Below are 16043 nucleotides of genomic sequence, written 5' to 3' on the forward strand. Positions count from 1 at the left end.
TTGCTTCCTGATGTTCGAAGACACAGGCAGTACCCAGAATGACGTAAACACTAACTTTACTGACACTCAGGTGAGAAACACAAATACAAAGAGAGGATTAGATTTTATTTAAATATTTTTTCATTTACAGATTCAGACCAGTTTGGAAAACAGGGTCAGACCAAACTGGAGAGAACTTTGTTTCCATGACAACAAAGTGACCGTAGTGATGGCTCAAGGATCTGGATTCTGATTGGACGGTTTAAGATGTAGAGCTCTGTGCTGAATCCCAGAATCAAGACCAGTCTAGGAATCAGACCAATTTGAACCACTTCAAAAATCAGTCCAGAGCAAGTGATGCCATTCCAGACCAGTTAGGACCAGCACATATCAGTCCAGACCAATTCATTAGTTCAGGAATCAGACCTGAACAAATCAAGACTAGTTCAGACCACTTCTTGTTGATCCAGACAAGGGGAAACTAGTTTAAACCTGTTAGGTAAATTCTTTTTAACAAAAAGACTCAGAGGACGAACTTTGGTCAGATCATATAGAAGTTTTGCTTGCAAGGAGTAACAGTCACACAGCACCTCAGTACGGCACCTCAGTACGGCATGAGGGTCACTGGCTGCTTTCAGCCCAACACATCAGTTTTCATGGTAACACAAAAGGGAGGTGATTTCTCCCAGAAAAACATCTGGGCCTTTATCAAGTAGTCAAGGTTAGAGCAAACTGTTCTCACTGAGAGCAAAAATTATATTTCCACAACACACAATAGGCCCCATTCAGAAGTGTTTCAGTTCTACTAAAGTAAGGTGGATCAGGTCACAGTAAGGTAAACATTTTAATTTCTCTAACAAAACCAGTTCAGTTAAAACAGGTAGTTCAGTCCAGGTCATATGACCCTGTACAGATGGATCTGTCTGAGGGCGTCGGGGTCTGTGTCTCTGCCCAGGTAAACGTCATAGTCCACAGGAAGTTCCTCCACCCAGCCGGGCTGTGGCGTCACCTGCTGGACACAAACAGGAAACAGTGAAAACAGCTGCATTGTTACTGTAAAGACTTCCTGGTGAGGTCATCTACTGTCAAGAACTGGTCTGAAATGAGAAGAAAGATTTCACTCAGTGTGTCTGCACAGAGAAAACAGCTTCTCGGTGGGAAAAAACCTTTATCTGAAGATTTTCCACAAATATTTTATGTTGGTGATCTGAGGAAGTGAAAGGAGAACTGAATGTAAGTTTCAGGAAGTTGCTACAGCCGAAGAGCAGGCTGGGGTCTGAAGAAGAAGAAGAGAAGATGATTCAGGACGTTTTTGATTCTGTTAGGACGTTACATCCTGTGTCAGACTCATTTGGTTTTCATTTCTGTTCATTGTCCAGTATTTTTCCTGTGGTTGTTTTTGTGCCTGAACCCCAGTTAGATTTTTCCAGAGGCCTGTGTCCAGTAAAACAACCAGTTTGTATTTCTGATGCTGTAACACGAAAGACTGGAACACAGTTTCACAGGCCTCATTTAGTGTCTGTTGGAGAACAAACATAGACCACGAGTCCACGAGCACAGGTGTGTGTCTGTGCAGGTGTGTGTATCTGGGTCTTACCTGCAGAGCACTCAGACTCTCCTGCAGACTGGGAACAGTCACCAGAAGAGAACCTCTCTTCTTAAAGTTCTGCATGATGAACCTCCACGCTCTGAGAACACACACACGGCTCAGTACTGCGTCCATTTGAGTGTTTTCTGAGTGTATTTTGTTAGTGTTTCATTGAATATTAGTAGTATTTCAGTGTATTTTGTGAGTATTTTAGTAAATACTGTGCGCCCTGACCTGACTTGCTCACTTGGCTCCATGAAATACTCAAACACGTTGTTCATGACCAGAACGTCGGCGCTGTGCAGCAGTACGTCTTGCGTGCAGACGTCAGCGTGAAGAACCTGCAGGAGGACAGAGACAAGAAACTACTCATCAGAACCAGCTTCTCCTTACGAAGCCTGTTTACCCAGGCTGGCTCTAGTCCAGGTTCTATTCTGTGCACATGGTCCAGATCTACTCTGGGTTCTACTCTGAGTACACAGTTTTAACCTGAATGCAGCTGTTGAGAAAGTGGATTTGTAACAGGAAGTTACTGAGGTTTGTGAACTGTATTTCACACACTGGTCCTGCTGACAAACCAGTGACCAGTGTTTCATGATAACAACAATATAACTAATAACTTTATTTATACGGCACTTTTGAAACAAATTACACACACAGATGTTTAGGACAAAATAATCCTCCACATGTGAAACAATAACAACGTCAGAGGAAGGAGACGAACCTGAACTCTGTCACTCAGTCTGTACTTGTGCAGGATGTCGTTCTGCAGCTGGACGAACTCCTCGCTGAGCTCCAGACCGATCAGCTGACAGGCCGAGCTGTAAACGTAACCCTGAACACACACAGACACACACCCAGCAACACACACTTAACCATTAAACACAACATGCACAAGATCGACATGTTTTCTATGGTTTTTAAATCTTTTTCCCTTGCACTGTGACTGCAGTTTTCTATTATTATTGATTTTAATTCAATATTATTTTATTCTTACTGAGGGTCACAGGGAACATTTTATTAATGACCTTCTTGACCCATCCAGACCCGACACCACAGCTGAGGCTGAACCCTCACGTACAGTCCAAACACAGTGCACACCACACCATGATACACACTGCATCCTCCTACACAGTTAACACAGCATTGTGTGACACACTGCACTGAGAGGCAGGTCAGCCATCCTCCCTGCATCAACAACAGTCAGACTCAGGGTCAGTTCATGTGAAAAGATGTGAATAAAACAGCCAAACACAAACTGCTCCATCTGCTGCGCTTTTCTACTGTGTGTGTGTGTGGTGACCTCTGACCCCATACAGCACAGCTCCCAGTCTGGATCCAACGTCCACCAGTATCTTCCCACTCAGGTCTGGGAGAACATTCTGGAAAAGAAACTGAAGCTCGGACACGGAGAACGAGTGAGAGATGAAGTCTGCAGGAAGAGAACAAAACAGAGACGCTTGGGTCTGAGTGTGTTCAAGCTCAGGTGACACACGTGGTACCTGACGGCCTGTTATGGTGATGTCGTGTCACAGTGGGGATGTGTCATGGTGATGTCGTGTTCCCACCCAGAGGCGCGGTCTTGAAGGAGCCGCAGGTGAGGCAGTAAGTCCGGCTCATGGTTCCCTCCTCACACAGGGAGTCCACCTGCTCGTCATCGTACAGGAAACTGTCCACGTGAACCGTCGGCCGACACCGCTGCTGCATCTGTAAAAACACCTTCATCGTCAATCAACAATATGCAATCACTGAAACTCAGTTTGGTCACCATGGAAACGTAAACAACAACAATAATAAATGATTGACGGGGCAATCCAAAGGAGCCTCGGTAACAAATTCAGAAAAACTGAAGAGAAACTAAAAAGACAAACATGAATAAACTTCATAGATCCGATGTACACAGGAGCTAATGACAGCAGTACTGTGCTACCAGGAGAACATAGTAATACTTGTTGGCAGTAATATACTGTCTTAGTGTTGCAGTAATGTGAAGTTTTGTGGTTTTGGTTCAGGTCACAGTTACACACTAAAGGAACAAGTATTCAGATCCTTGTGTACTGTCAGTAAAAGTAGAAATACCACAATATAAAATACTTCATTCTAACGATTTGTTTGCAAAGTCTTATTGAGAAAAGTAAAGTACTCAGTTAGTCCAGATAAATGTAGAAAAGGGACAATATTTCCCTCTGAAATGTGTGTAAGTGTAAATTAAATACACATACAACACAGTACAAGTACATCAGACAGCACCTGGTTACTGCTCATCATTTTGATATGATGCCTTTTATTGAGTTTGTTGTTTTTTATCCAGAACTATAATCTTCCTGTCACCTGTCTGCAGTATTCTGTAGTAGTACTGCGGTACCTTGTGGAGGGCGGCGGTCTCAGAGGGTAACATGGCATCCAGAGGCAGGCGGACTCTCAGGTGGTCTGCGATGCTCCGCAGCATCACCTTCCTGTTGTCCACCTGCAGGTCGTCCAGCTCGTCTGCAGGAAACACACACATGGGCTTCTGGGTAATGTAGTCACAGTAACTTACTCTGGACCAGAACCACACCTGGAGACAGGTAAAGTTTTTCTTCTGATGTAACTGAAAAACCTGAGCAGAAGTACTAATACACTGTAGAAGTACTTTTGTATGAGTAAAGACATGAACTGAAATACTACAACATAAAAATAAGCAGGAAAACGTATGAAAAGTAAAAACACTACAAAAGTACTTGGTATGTTCTTAGTAAATACTGTGACGTGTGCAGTAATGGGGGTAGTAATGTAAAGAAACCGGAACCAGATTTGTTGACAGTTCCTCAGTGAAACCAGCACAGGACCACGTGCAGCAGGTGAGGGTTTACCTGAGGTTCTGATCCAGTCCAGCAGCTTCGGCAGCTCGGACGGACTCACTCTGCTCAGCAGCTGCTTCATCTCCGACTGAGCTTCAGACAAATTCATGGTGAGACACGAACCGTCAGGGACCAGTCCGATCCTGGTTTTGTATCCAGGCAGCCCAGGAACGTGCCTGCGACTTAAGGTGGAACCAGAAACCCACCGGAACCAACATCAAACATCAAAGCGGGGTCTTCATTAATCCACCTGTCACTGTGACGTCGTTTCTGAATGTGACGTAATTACAGGTATAGATGACGACATACAGTGAAATTAACAGTCATACTTCCTTAAATGTCCAGACGACCTTAAGACGCGTCTCTTTTTTTTTTTTTACAAACCTTTATTGAGAGCTTCAAACAAAACAGGCGTCTTTGTGGTGGTTTATGCCGAATTAAAGAGCAGCTGGTTCTGGTCCAAAGTCCAAAGCTTCATGTGTTATTTTGTTAGACTGTCTGTTCCGGAAATGACCCGTTAGAGCAGAACTCCGCTGACAAACTGAGCTAAATTATTAAACTGCAGCTTTTGTCGACAAAAATAATCAGAATTGTCACCGTGAAAAACTTTTCTAACCTCGTGGAAGCTGCTTGTGTTTTCGGCATTAACTAAATAATAATAATAATAAAAAGTCATTATTTGCATGTACCAGTGGTCTGCAGTAATTTTGAAGTATTTGTACTTTGAGTCTTTCTAATTAACTGACTTTGCAGATACGGATTAAAAATATCATCAGTAAATAAAAGATGAATCATGATAAAATAATATTTGTCTTTATTGATCCCAGTCTACTCAACAGGTCAATCAATGAACTTTAGCTTCACATCAGAGCTTTGCTAATTATTATCTGATCTAATTTAATGTGTTTAGATTCATCTGGATTCATTTCCTACTTTGGGATCACTACAGTCCTGCAGAACGTCCTGCACCACGTCTGTCGTCGTACAGCCAAAGGGCTTGGTGCAGGTGGACCCAGGACAAGTCAGATTCAACCTGTAAGAAACTGGTCCAGTCCAGTTTTATTGTTGCTCCAGAGAGGACATCTGTTCTCCTGCTGCTGCCCTGAAACAGTTTAAAGTCCTCAACAGACCATCCATCAACCACCGTCCTTGGGTTATGTGACCACTCATGAGTCTGTAACAGTGTCCAGGATAAGAGCTCCACACAGACCTCTGTGCTCAGCAGCTGTTCCACCATCATGCCTTCCCATGTCAGACAGGTTGTGCTGCCAGAACCACTTAGTCTGGGCGAGGAACCATGTCTGGGCTGAGTGTGCCCACAGCTCTCTCCCCTGGGCTATCACTTTTCCCAATGGCCCCCTTGTTTTCCACTTAGGCCAGTGATCCCTCAGTCCAGGAACTGGTAAAACTATCCTGGGGGACGTGGTACAGGCCAGGACCAGCCTGCTCCGTAAGGCCCATCAGGATTTCAGAGATGCACCACATCTCTCCCACAGGTTGTCCACCCACAGCCTAATGTGTCTCAGAAACTGCCCCATGGTCATCAGTCCCTTCCATTGTCCTAAGGCCATAAGAAAATGACAAAGCACAGATTTTGGGTCTTTAGCTGTGAGTTTGTCTACGTGATTTGATGAGATGGGAGATCTCTGGTTGTCTCTATGTCGTAAATCTTTTTTAGGAGAAAAGGAGCAAGTCTGGGAAAAGTTTATAGGAATCAGAGGTAATTCCATCATTGGACTGGGGACTTACTGGTTTTAAGCCCTTTAGAGCTTCAAAAGGTTCCTGCAGGGAAAAGGAGAGAACGATTTATCTTCCTGGCTGAGTGACTTTAAATCATCGTTAAATGAGATTTAAATGCATTTGTAATATTCAGCTGATTGTTATTAGGTCGTAGAACACACGAACACTTTAAGTAGAGCTTAAATTATTGGGATGTCCCAGACGGCGTCCGTCCTCTGCTTCATATATTAATAATATAGTAGATTAAAACCAGCTCCTATGATCCAAAGTGCATCAGGAAATGAGTTCAGCCAGTGACCAAGTCTGTCTTCTAAGGCTCTATGGAAGTTCTCATGATCAGATTTTGTGTTAAACCCATACACATTAATAAAGATTAGGGTGATACTAAAGCACCAAAGTATAAAACACATGAATAATAGTAATATTTCTTAGACAGGAAACACCTGCTGAAGCCGCACTGTGACCTCCAAAGGGTCAGAAGTGACTGTGATTCAGTTTTTAACTTAGGAAACAACAACGAGGCTTCGCACTAACTGAGTTTCTTATCCCTCTGGCATTTAATGAAACAACAGATATGAACAAATCTGACAAAAAGGGTCCACCAGTTACGCTTCTTTATTTTAAACAGAACAAAACAGGATCTATGAGAAAATGTGTAAACTGTCACACTCACAGCACACACACTAGAGACGGGATTAAATATTTCATTAAGTGGTGACTTTATTTTCCTTAGTTCAGTTGAACTGCTCCACTATGTTCAACCTAAAGCTGCATCTGAACTGAAACTGCTGCAACTTCCTGCTGCAAACTGTCACTCACTATTTCAGGCTCCGCCCCTCACCTGTCTCACCTGAGACAAAGCAGGAAGCAGTCAGCTGTCGGTCTCTACAGACACAGACTGAAAAGCAGACGATCAGACTGAGCTTCAGACCAAACTAACAGCTTCCTCTGAGTGAGTCCAGCTACAGGAGAGAAAAGTGGAAAGTCCAACTCTGCTGCTTCAACCTGCTGACGCTCCACACACTGAATGTGAGTTGGACAGAAACACCACTCAAAGTGAAAGGAGGTTTCAGTGGCCTGGTAGAGGGGGGAGGGGAGCCAGGACTGACTGGACTTGGTGTCTGCTATGTCTTCAGATTCACTCTGAGACTAAATGGCTTCCAGATCAGAGGAGGACTTCTGCTGTCCGGTCTGTCAGGAGGTCTTTAGAGACCCTGTTGTTCTGTCCTGTAGCCACAGCTTCTGTAAAGACTGTCTGAAGAGCTGGTGGAGAGAGAAACCAACCCACGAGTGTCCACTTTGTAAGAGAAGATCTTCAAAGAATGAACCACCTGTTAGTCTGGTGTTAAAGAATCTGTGTGAGTCCTTCTTACAGCAGAGAGACCAGAGAGCTCCAGAGGGTCTCTGCAGTCTGCACTCTGAGAAACTTAAACTCTTCTGTCTGGACCATCAGCAGCCAGTGTGTCTGGTCTGCAGAGATTCAGAAAAACACAGCGAGCACAGATTCAGACCCATCGATGAAGCTGCACCACAACACAAGAAGGAACTCCAGGAAAGTCTGGAGCCCTTAAAGAAGAAGTTACAGGTTTTTGAAGAAGTTCAAGTGAAGTTTGGTCAAACAGCAGAACACATGAAGGCCCAGGCCCGACACACAGAGAGGCAGATTAAGGAGCAGTTTAAGAAGCTTCACCAGTTTCTAGAAGAGGAAGAGGAGGCCAGGATGGCTGCACTGAGGGAGGAAGAGGAGCAGAAGAGTCAGATGATGAAGGAGAAGATGGAGGCTCTGAGCAGACAGATAGCAGCTCTGTCACACACAGTCAGAGCCACAGAGGAGGAGCTGAGAGCTGAAGACGTCTCATTCCTGCACAACTACAAGGCTGCAGTGGAAAGAGTCCAGCAGCGCCACCTGCTGGAGGATCCACAGCTGCCCTCAGGAGCTCTGATAGACCAGGCCAAACACCTGGGCAACCTGACCTTCAACATCTGGAACAACATGAAGCACATGGTCTCCTACACTCCTGTGGTCCTGGATCCAAACACTGCTCATCCAAGACTCATCCTGTCTGAGGATCTGACCAGTGTGACACGAGGACAGGAACAGCAGCTTCCTGACAATCCAGAGAGGGTTGATTATCCCTGCTCAGTCCTGGGCTCTGAGGGCTTTAACTCAGGGACTCACAGCTGGGATGTCGAGGTTGGAGACAGTGAACACTGGACACTGGGTGTATTAGAGTCTGAGCAGAGGAAGGGAGACATACGATCTGGATTATGGGGAATATCGTTCTTTTTAGGTAAATACAGAACATGTTCACCATCAGCTCCAGTCACTTATCTCCCAGTGCAGAAGAAGGTCCAGAGGATCAGAGTGAATCTGGACTGGAACAGAGGAAAACTGTCGTTCTCTGATCCTGATACTAACACACACATACACACCTTCACACACACTTTCACTGACAGGATGTTTCCATACATTGACAATTGGAACAATCCCCCAGTGAAGATATTACCAGTGAAGGTCAGTGTGACAGTGGAGCAGAGCCGTTAGAGAGAAACAGGATGTTTTATTTCTGACTCTGGGATGTCGCCTTAGCATCATGCTAATCACTAGTTAATAATATCCACTGGTGAATGCTAAATGCATTTTTTGGTATATATCTTTGAGGTAACTCCATTATTTTATGTGGTGTGTGAAGATATTTGTGATACATTCTTTATTTTGGTGTTGTTGTTTGAAACATCTTGGGATGTTGAAGAACCTGTTACCTGTTGGTGCAGACACCAAATCCCTTTTTATTTGGTGACATTTTTGTAGTTTCCTAAAGGCAGAGGAAGAAATGAACCAAGTACATTTACTCAGTTGCTGTGGTGCATTGTAGTATTAGTATCAGTACTTTAATATTTGCCTTCTCACAGTGAAATATTGTAGGTTTATATGCAGGAATTACTTTAAAGTACAGCTGAAGCTGAACTGATTTATAATCTGACGAATGTATTGATCACTGATCAACTTCAGGTTGTTGCTTTGGCCTTTTCTCACAAAACAGACAATCCAGGAAACAATCAGGTGAATCTAGAAAGATTAAAAACAAGATCTTCAGACTCTCAGTCCGACATGAAGAAACAAAACAACAACAGTAAAAATCTGATGCATCAGTGCCAATGATCTAATTTTCTAGTGTCTGGTTCATAGTGTGTGTCTGGACACTTTGTACTGCTGATGCTTATGTCCCTGATTAAAAAGAGTCTGCATTAAATACGTTGTACTGTGGTATAATGAAGCACCTGCTGACACTTGGACTGAAACATTCAGAAATTATTGAACTTTTATTTGTGTGCCAGATGTAAACAGGAAGCGTTCCCCATCGATCAGCACTGATCAGTCAGTGATCAATACCATATGTGTGACTGAGTCCTGGGCCGGAGGCTCCGTCCCTGGAGTCTTTCATCCTGCAACTTCTCCAGCAGCAACACCTTGTCTGACAGTTCCTGCAGGTTCACAGACTCAGTTTTAGAAACCAGACATAAATACACTTAGACCTGTGTCCCATCACACCAGTGTCCCATCACACCTGTGTCCCATCACACCAGTGTCCCATCACACCTGTGTCCCATCACACCAGTGTCCCATCACACACAGGTGTCGCATCACACCTGTGTCCCGTCACACCTGCCACAGATACAACTATTCTATCACAGCAGGTTGGAGCAGTAACTCCTGCTGAGCAGCAGAAAGGAGATGGAGCCATTTCACCTACTCATTGAACAGGTTTGTTGTTATTGTCACAGTAAATGAAACTGAAGTTTTCAGTGACCAGGTAAAAGAACCGACTGGTGTTTGTAAAGGACATTTATTGAGGCCTTTTCAGACAGAAACTGAATTTGGTGCTTTCAGCCTGTCACAGCTGCAGCAGCTGGTCCAGTTTCTCCCAGTTCAACACTGAGGCCACACAAGCTGCTGCTCTGAGGAGGTTCTGGCAACATGCTGCTAACAAAGTGCTCTCATTAAAAGTAGTGAAAGTGTTGTCCCTGCAGGCTGATGGACGGAGCGTGGCACCGTTGCTCCTGCAGCTGGGACTCACATGGACCCAGAACCTCCTTTATGGTCCTACATGAACAGAAAACATCCAGATCTCAGTGATTTCTGAAACATCCTGATGTTTCTGTTCATAGATGGACTCAGGTGTAGTGGCCTCGTACCTGCAGACCAGCCAGCTGGACTCGACGTTGAGCCGCTGCAGCAGGAAGTCCTGCAGTTTGGCCAAAGGCACGCCAACGTCGGGCAGCAGCCGGCAGGCAGCCAGACGCAGCTCTGCATCCTCCTCAGTCTCCACACAGCGCAGCAGCACCTCCTGCACAGCAGGCGATGACAAACCCAACGCTCCCACAGCTGCAACGACAAGTTCATCGGCTAAAGGTCGACTGTATGTGACACTGAGGCTGAACCCTGATTGAGTAGTCAGGCTGTCGGGTGAAGGCCTGAAGGCAAAGCTTCAGCTCAGCTTCAGACAGGGCTCAGACTGGACTCAGAGCCGAGCCTGGAGCGGAATCACTGGTCGTCCAGGATCAGGAGCCTCCTGGACACCTTCCACTAGAGGTGTTGTGGGGGAATCCAGCTGGTCAGAGACTCCTCCAGGCCACGTTAATGGCGTCCTGGGTTTCTATATTTGGTTTTGCATATTTGTGCAGCTGTTTTTCTGTCTTGTTGGTCAGTCTGTACAGTTTTACCTCAATTTGAATCATTTTATTATGTGAAGCTTTGTACAGTTTGGGGCTGATGAGGAGGGGAACAGTGCTGTGTGGACTGTGGACTGTGTGAGGTCTGACCTGTGATGGCCGACAGTCGGACCTCTGGCGCCGGGTCGGTCTCCAGCAGCTGCAGCAGACGACTCACAACCTGCAGCCAAACAGAAGCAGAAACACAACTCGCCTGGTGTCTGTGAATAAAACCTGGTCACCGCCACACAAACACAAGCAGCTTCAGACTCAGCAGGAGGCATCACCTCAGCCTCTGAGCCCCTTCTGTCATATGATCATGTATTTTTGACTTTGGGCTCAGTTTTCTCACATTTCTGTTGCTGTATGTTCCAGCAGCAGATCTCAGGTCTGCACCAGGTGGAATCTGCTGTTTCGGCCTGAGCCTGTGTACAGATCTGGCCCTGCGGTTGCTAAAGGAGCCAAAGATCCACGTCTTTGTGTGACTTTAATGAGCTGCACAAATAAAATGCTTCCTATTGTTATTAGAAACTGCTTGGATGGAAAAAAGAACCAAATCAACCTCCACACATTGCTCTTCCTGCCTACATTACCCACAGCGCAGTGGGGCGGTATCTTGTGCTGTATTCATGAAGCCCAGCAGCTGTGGCTGAACTGTCCTCAAACGTGTGGTGTGTCTCACCGTGTCGTCCTGCAGCAGCAGGGCTGCAGCCGTCACACAGGCCTGTTTCCTCACAGACGTCACTTCATCCTGGAAGCAGCAGACCAGAGACCGGAGCAGCGTCTCCGTCATTAACTTCAGGCTTCCGACGAGCTCCAGAGCCTCCGCCCGTCTGTCCTGCAGCTTCAGCCTGAAAACAGCAACACAGTTTGCATACATGTGTGTTTGCAGCTGCAGCCCAGATCACCAGGGCAGCGTGTTCTCAGTTCTCAGTCTGAGCCTGTGTGGAACGACCTGAGCCTGGGACTCATTTTGTTATTTTATTTCAGTCTGCCCTGTTTTCAGACAAACCATCAGGATCATCGGACAAACAAGGTGAAGATGAGTCGATACTAAAATAACTGTCCACATGTCCGACAGACAAATGAGACACAAATCAAAGATCAGCCACAGATTCATTCCCTGGACTTAAACACGGCTCCGAGACCTGTTCCTGCAAACTACATCTCCCAGCACCCCCTGCAGTGCTGCTTACTGTGCAGCACCTTAACTGCCTGTGGACCTCCTGCACCTTCCCCAGCGTCAGCAGCGCCTGTGCAGCCGCGAGGCGGACTGGTTTACTGGGGTCGCTCCACATCAGGTGGACCAGCTTGTGAACAACATCCTGTCAGGAAAACCAGTCCCACAGGTTAACTGAAAACAGTCACTGCACTTCCCTTTACCATCAACAACAACAGGGGGCCCCTGACCTTATTAAGGGGCCCTCTTAGCCTGGACAGAGTGGTGCAGGCCAACAGTCTGGTTCTGTCTGTGGAGCTGTTCAGCTGCTCTGCCAACAGGGAGCGCACCAGAGTCTGAGGAGGGAAACCACATCTGGGTTCATTCATCCACTTTTATAAGCCAGCAAGAAAACTACATGTCCCCAGAACTGTCCCCAGAACTGTCCACAACATTTTCCTAAATAAGTTCATCCTCTGATCTGAGTTTGATCTTTTTTGCACAGTAATAAAAGATAAGAAGTATCTATATGATATAGTATCTATATGATAAGAAGTATTGATGACCAGATCCTGCACCCAGCCCAGCACAAGGCTCTGACCGTTTGGCTGCTGAGGGAGACAAGTTGGACATCAGGTTGGTCCTCACTGCTACTGAGCTGGTCCCAGACATCAGAGGGTCGGTCCTGGTCCTTGGTTCGGCGCTCCTGGTGCTGGAAGAGCTGTGCTAAAAGGGTCTGGATGACCTTCCTGCCGTCTCCATCCAGGAGCAGAACCTGTGCAGCACCTGAAGCTGGAGAACACGGAGCACCTGGTTTACAACAGAGTCACAGTTTAGGACTCGGGTTGGTCCAGACTCACTGTGGCTCCATCTTTCTTTTACTGTGAGTTAATACACGTTTAAGACTTGACAACTTGCAACTATTACAGATACCAAAGAATACAAGCTTTTACAGTGTACCTGACTGTGGTGGTCTGGTCAGGTCCTGGACACAGTCCTGGTCCTGGTCCTTGATGTTAGTCAGGGCTCTGTTCAGGCTCTGTGTGGTCTCTCTCTCTGAAACCCACATGTTGCTTTACTTTAAACTTTGAGTTTGTTTCGTCCCTTGTAACAGCACAGAACCAATGAGACAAGAACAATAAGGATTCAAGGTCTAATCGGACTAAAAGTGCAGTTTTGGTCAAACCCTCATTCAGTTTTGAATCAATGTTAGAAAAACCTTTTAAGGATTTCTGTCTAACAAACAGTCCAGTCGGTGCTAAGATCAGCTCGGACTCACTGTTGTTAGGGTCTGTGGTCGTGTTGTCCAGGGCCGGGGAAGAACAGTTCTGCAGGTCCCTGCGGTTCTCTGAGCCATTTAAGATTATCTGGTTCTTAAGAGGTGTCTTGTTGACCAGCCTGACCCACATCACCCGGGTCCTCCTGCAGGACTCTGGCAGGAGTGGTGTCCTGTGGGGGGGTGAGTGATCCACAGGTGCTGGTGACTCCAGTAGAGCTGGTAACTCTGGAAGAACCTGTCGGGCCTTCATCCTTGGACCTAGTCCATGGAGTCTCCTCTCCGTGTTCCTGCTGGTGGCTGGTGTCAGGACTCCGGGCGGCCTGAATAAGTGGCTGAAGTCAGCCTGGCTGTAGGAAACCCTGCCAGCGTAGAGGTCTGAGGAGAAGGTGAGGCTGGTGGCAGCGTCAGTCAGAAACCTCTGGTAAAGACGCTGGGACCTCTGTGCAAGGGTGAAGGCTGGACCCAAGGACTTAGGGGGTCTAGGTGAACCCATGTCACCTGCGGGAAGAGCAGAAACAGCAAATAAAACATCTGATTTACAGCTTCCAGGTGAGACACAGTCCTGAAGTCCTGTCCCCCTACAGTGCTCAAATCTGTCTTCTGGTTTCTACACAGACTCAGACCTGATGTGACCAAACCAGCTGGTCTCAGATCAGATCTGGTCCACCTGCATATGTGAACCATCAGATCAGAATCCCTGTGGTCGTTTTAAGGTCTGGCTCATTCCAGACCTCCAGAGTCACCGACCGCTGTCGCGTCGTCTTTGAAAAACGATGATTTCCAGGAAGTCACATGATCTGTCTCATCCTGAAATAAAGTTTAAATTAAGAACCAACGAGCTTTTCTTCTTCTTCTCCTCTGCCTCTGGTCTTCAACAGAGCTCTGACCTTTGAACCGCGTTTGTCTGGTTTTGTTTACTCTCTGATGCTGTTGGTCATGAAGGTACAACAATAAACAAACACTTACCTGCCAGGTGATAAAGCTGTTATGAGGTTGCCACGACAACAAACCGCATTCTCCCCAGAGATAGTTTGAAGCAGCCGATGTCTCACTCTGCTCCCGGTTCTAGAAACGTGTAGACCACGTGTGCAATGTGACAGACATGGGAGACGAACACTGAGCTTTTTATTTTAACTCTCCCAGGTTGTAACAGAAAGATCATCACCGCTTGTCACGGTGAAAACACTGAAATGATGCTATTTTATTAATTAAACTAAACTAGTCCATGGATTGGCTCATTTCATTTTAGGCAGCAACGTCATGACGTTTGCAGGCCGGAAACGGTCCCCGGGCCACACAGCGGTCACACACTGACACCTGCTGGTTGGTTGGAGAAACTGCACCTGCTGCAGGAAGAGGGTTCAGTTCTGTCTGCAGGAACCTCTGAGGCCTTAGCTCTTGGAATAAACCACAGCTGAGACAAGCATCAGTGACAAACACTGTCCCAGCAGAGGCAGAAACCAGGATCAGGCTTTTAGGGGGTCAGCCCAGGGAGAGTGTGGAATCTATCAGGGCCTTATGCTGCCTGGGGTCCGTCTGTGACTAAAGCCTGGTCTCTGTCTCCTTCTCTGTGCGAATCTATGATCTAGAAGCAGCATGAGTTGGTCCATACCGAGTTATTATTCTAACTGAACTCTGGGTCGCTAAGACCGGTGCAGACAGGTAGTGTCACTTGGGCCTCACCTGAACTGGCTCTTTTCTTTGATTCAGTGTTTATCGTCACTGGAACAACAGATTCCCAGTCACTGCCCAGTGCCTGGATTCACTGTCCACTATGTGAACACAGCAGCTCAGCAGTGTCTGTCGGCTGTAAACACACAACTGAGCCTCCTGTCATTTGTTCATGAAGGAGAATATTTGCAGTACTTTGTAAAACTGTTTAGTATTTTTAGTAGTATATATTGATGTTTAGTATTTTATCTGCACTTACACTAAAATGTTAAAGTGCATCAGTTTCCTGCCAGGGGCCCAGCTCGGTCAGCTCTCATTGTCCCACCATGAGAACCACAGCAGCTGAATTTGGCCTAATGAGTATTATCATTGTTAGAGGGGCTGAGGTCACACCTGGGTGTGCTAGAGGAGCCCTAAACAGGGTCTAAAGTCGCCCCTGATGTCTCCAGGCTGATGTTTTGTGTTTGGTCTCTCCTGTCTCAGCTTCGGAGCTGATCGGTCGGTCGTGGTGGAACCCGGAGGACTTTATCAGGAGACAGATCCTCGAGCCCACAGGGTCCAGACGTGCGGGGAGTTAACACCTTGTGTTCCCAGGCTGCATCCGGTTCAGAGCAGAAACCGGTTCAGAGCAGAAACCAGCCTCAGGAGCTCCCTGCTGCAGCAGACGCCGGCCCCGTGCAACGGAAGTGAGCACATGCTGCAGTGTGTGCTCACTCCCCTCCCCCAGGGGCGGGGGTTGCAGGGCCTCAGGGAGGAATGCAGGAGGAGGAGCTGCGACTTTTGTTCTCCCGCCATCAGCTCACCAATCCTGTCTGAGTGACGTAAAGGCTCATTGCATAGATTTCCCATCAGCCCTGGCGAAAGCACAAAGGGCCGATGGGACCTAGACTGGGTCGGAGCGGGTCAGACCAGGTCTCAGTGGGAATGTAACTCAACACACAGCACCCAGATTTCAGTGAACTGGTGTTTCAGACAGTCATTTTAAAGCCTTTTTATTTCCTCCCAACCTCAGGCTGAGCCCAAACCCTAACCCTACATTGTTCTGGGGAGGACCCCAACAAATACCAGACAGGC

The 16043-nt window shown here is 46.7% G+C and overlaps 3 protein-coding genes across 11 annotated transcripts; 1 reads left to right on the forward strand and 2 right to left on the reverse strand.

The window, feature by feature from the left end:
• Nucleotides 1–140: 140 nt before the first annotated feature.
• Nucleotides 141–4677, reverse strand: LOC113131273 (uncharacterized). Of its 2 annotated transcripts, none has more exons than XM_026308355.1 (8): nt 4420–4677; nt 3933–4054; nt 3136–3274; nt 2878–2999; nt 2292–2402; nt 1802–1908; nt 1577–1667; nt 141–991 (listed from the first exon to the last, which is right to left on the reverse strand). In XM_026308355.1, the coding sequence occupies exons 1-8, from the start codon at nt 4514–4516 to the stop codon at nt 875–877; spliced, it is 906 nt and encodes a 301-aa protein (XP_026164140.1). In that variant the 5' UTR covers nt 4517–4677; the 3' UTR covers nt 141–874. The 2 variants fall into 2 exon arrangements, with proteins under 2 accessions (XP_026164140.1, XP_026164141.1); XM_026308356.1 differs by having other exon boundaries at nt 142–988.
• A 768-nt stretch (nt 4678–5445) lies between these two features.
• heatr4 (HEAT repeat containing 4) lies at nt 5446–15586 on the reverse strand. Of its 8 annotated transcripts, none has more exons than XR_003295782.1 (11): nt 13922–14199; nt 13299–13796; nt 12980–13075; nt 12621–12829; nt 12271–12375; nt 12067–12185; nt 11543–11711; nt 10972–11041; nt 10345–10534; nt 9717–10252; nt 9446–9633 (listed from the first exon to the last, which is right to left on the reverse strand). XR_003295782.1 is itself a non-coding variant. In XM_026308351.1 (11 exons), the coding sequence occupies exons 3-11, from the start codon at nt 13789–13791 to the stop codon at nt 10150–10152; spliced, it is 1554 nt and encodes a 517-aa protein (XP_026164136.1). In that variant the 5' UTR covers nt 13792–13796; nt 14265–14363; nt 14982–15586; the 3' UTR covers nt 9446–10149. The 8 variants fall into 8 exon arrangements, 5 of the variants coding, with proteins under 5 accessions (XP_026164137.1, XP_026164136.1, XP_026164134.1 ...); XR_003295781.1 differs by having other exon boundaries at nt 9685–10252; XM_026308351.1 differs by lacking the exon at nt 13922–14199 and adding exons at nt 14265–14363; nt 14982–15586 and having other exon boundaries at nt 9446–10252.
• Nucleotides 6995–9280, forward strand: LOC113131272 (nuclear factor 7, ovary-like). The gene is made up of 2 exons (XM_026308354.2): nt 6995–7176; nt 7284–9280. The coding sequence occupies exon 2, from the start codon at nt 7301–7303 to the stop codon at nt 8690–8692; it is 1392 nt and encodes a 463-aa protein (XP_026164139.1). The 5' UTR covers nt 6995–7176; nt 7284–7300; the 3' UTR covers nt 8693–9280.
• Nucleotides 15587–16043: the final 457 nt, after the last annotated feature.

Source organism: Mastacembelus armatus, unplaced genomic scaffold (genome assembly GCF_900324485.2).
Source record: "Mastacembelus armatus unplaced genomic scaffold, fMasArm1.2, whole genome shotgun sequence".
Classification (NCBI taxonomy): Eukaryota; Metazoa; Chordata; class Actinopteri; order Synbranchiformes; family Mastacembelidae; genus Mastacembelus; species Mastacembelus armatus.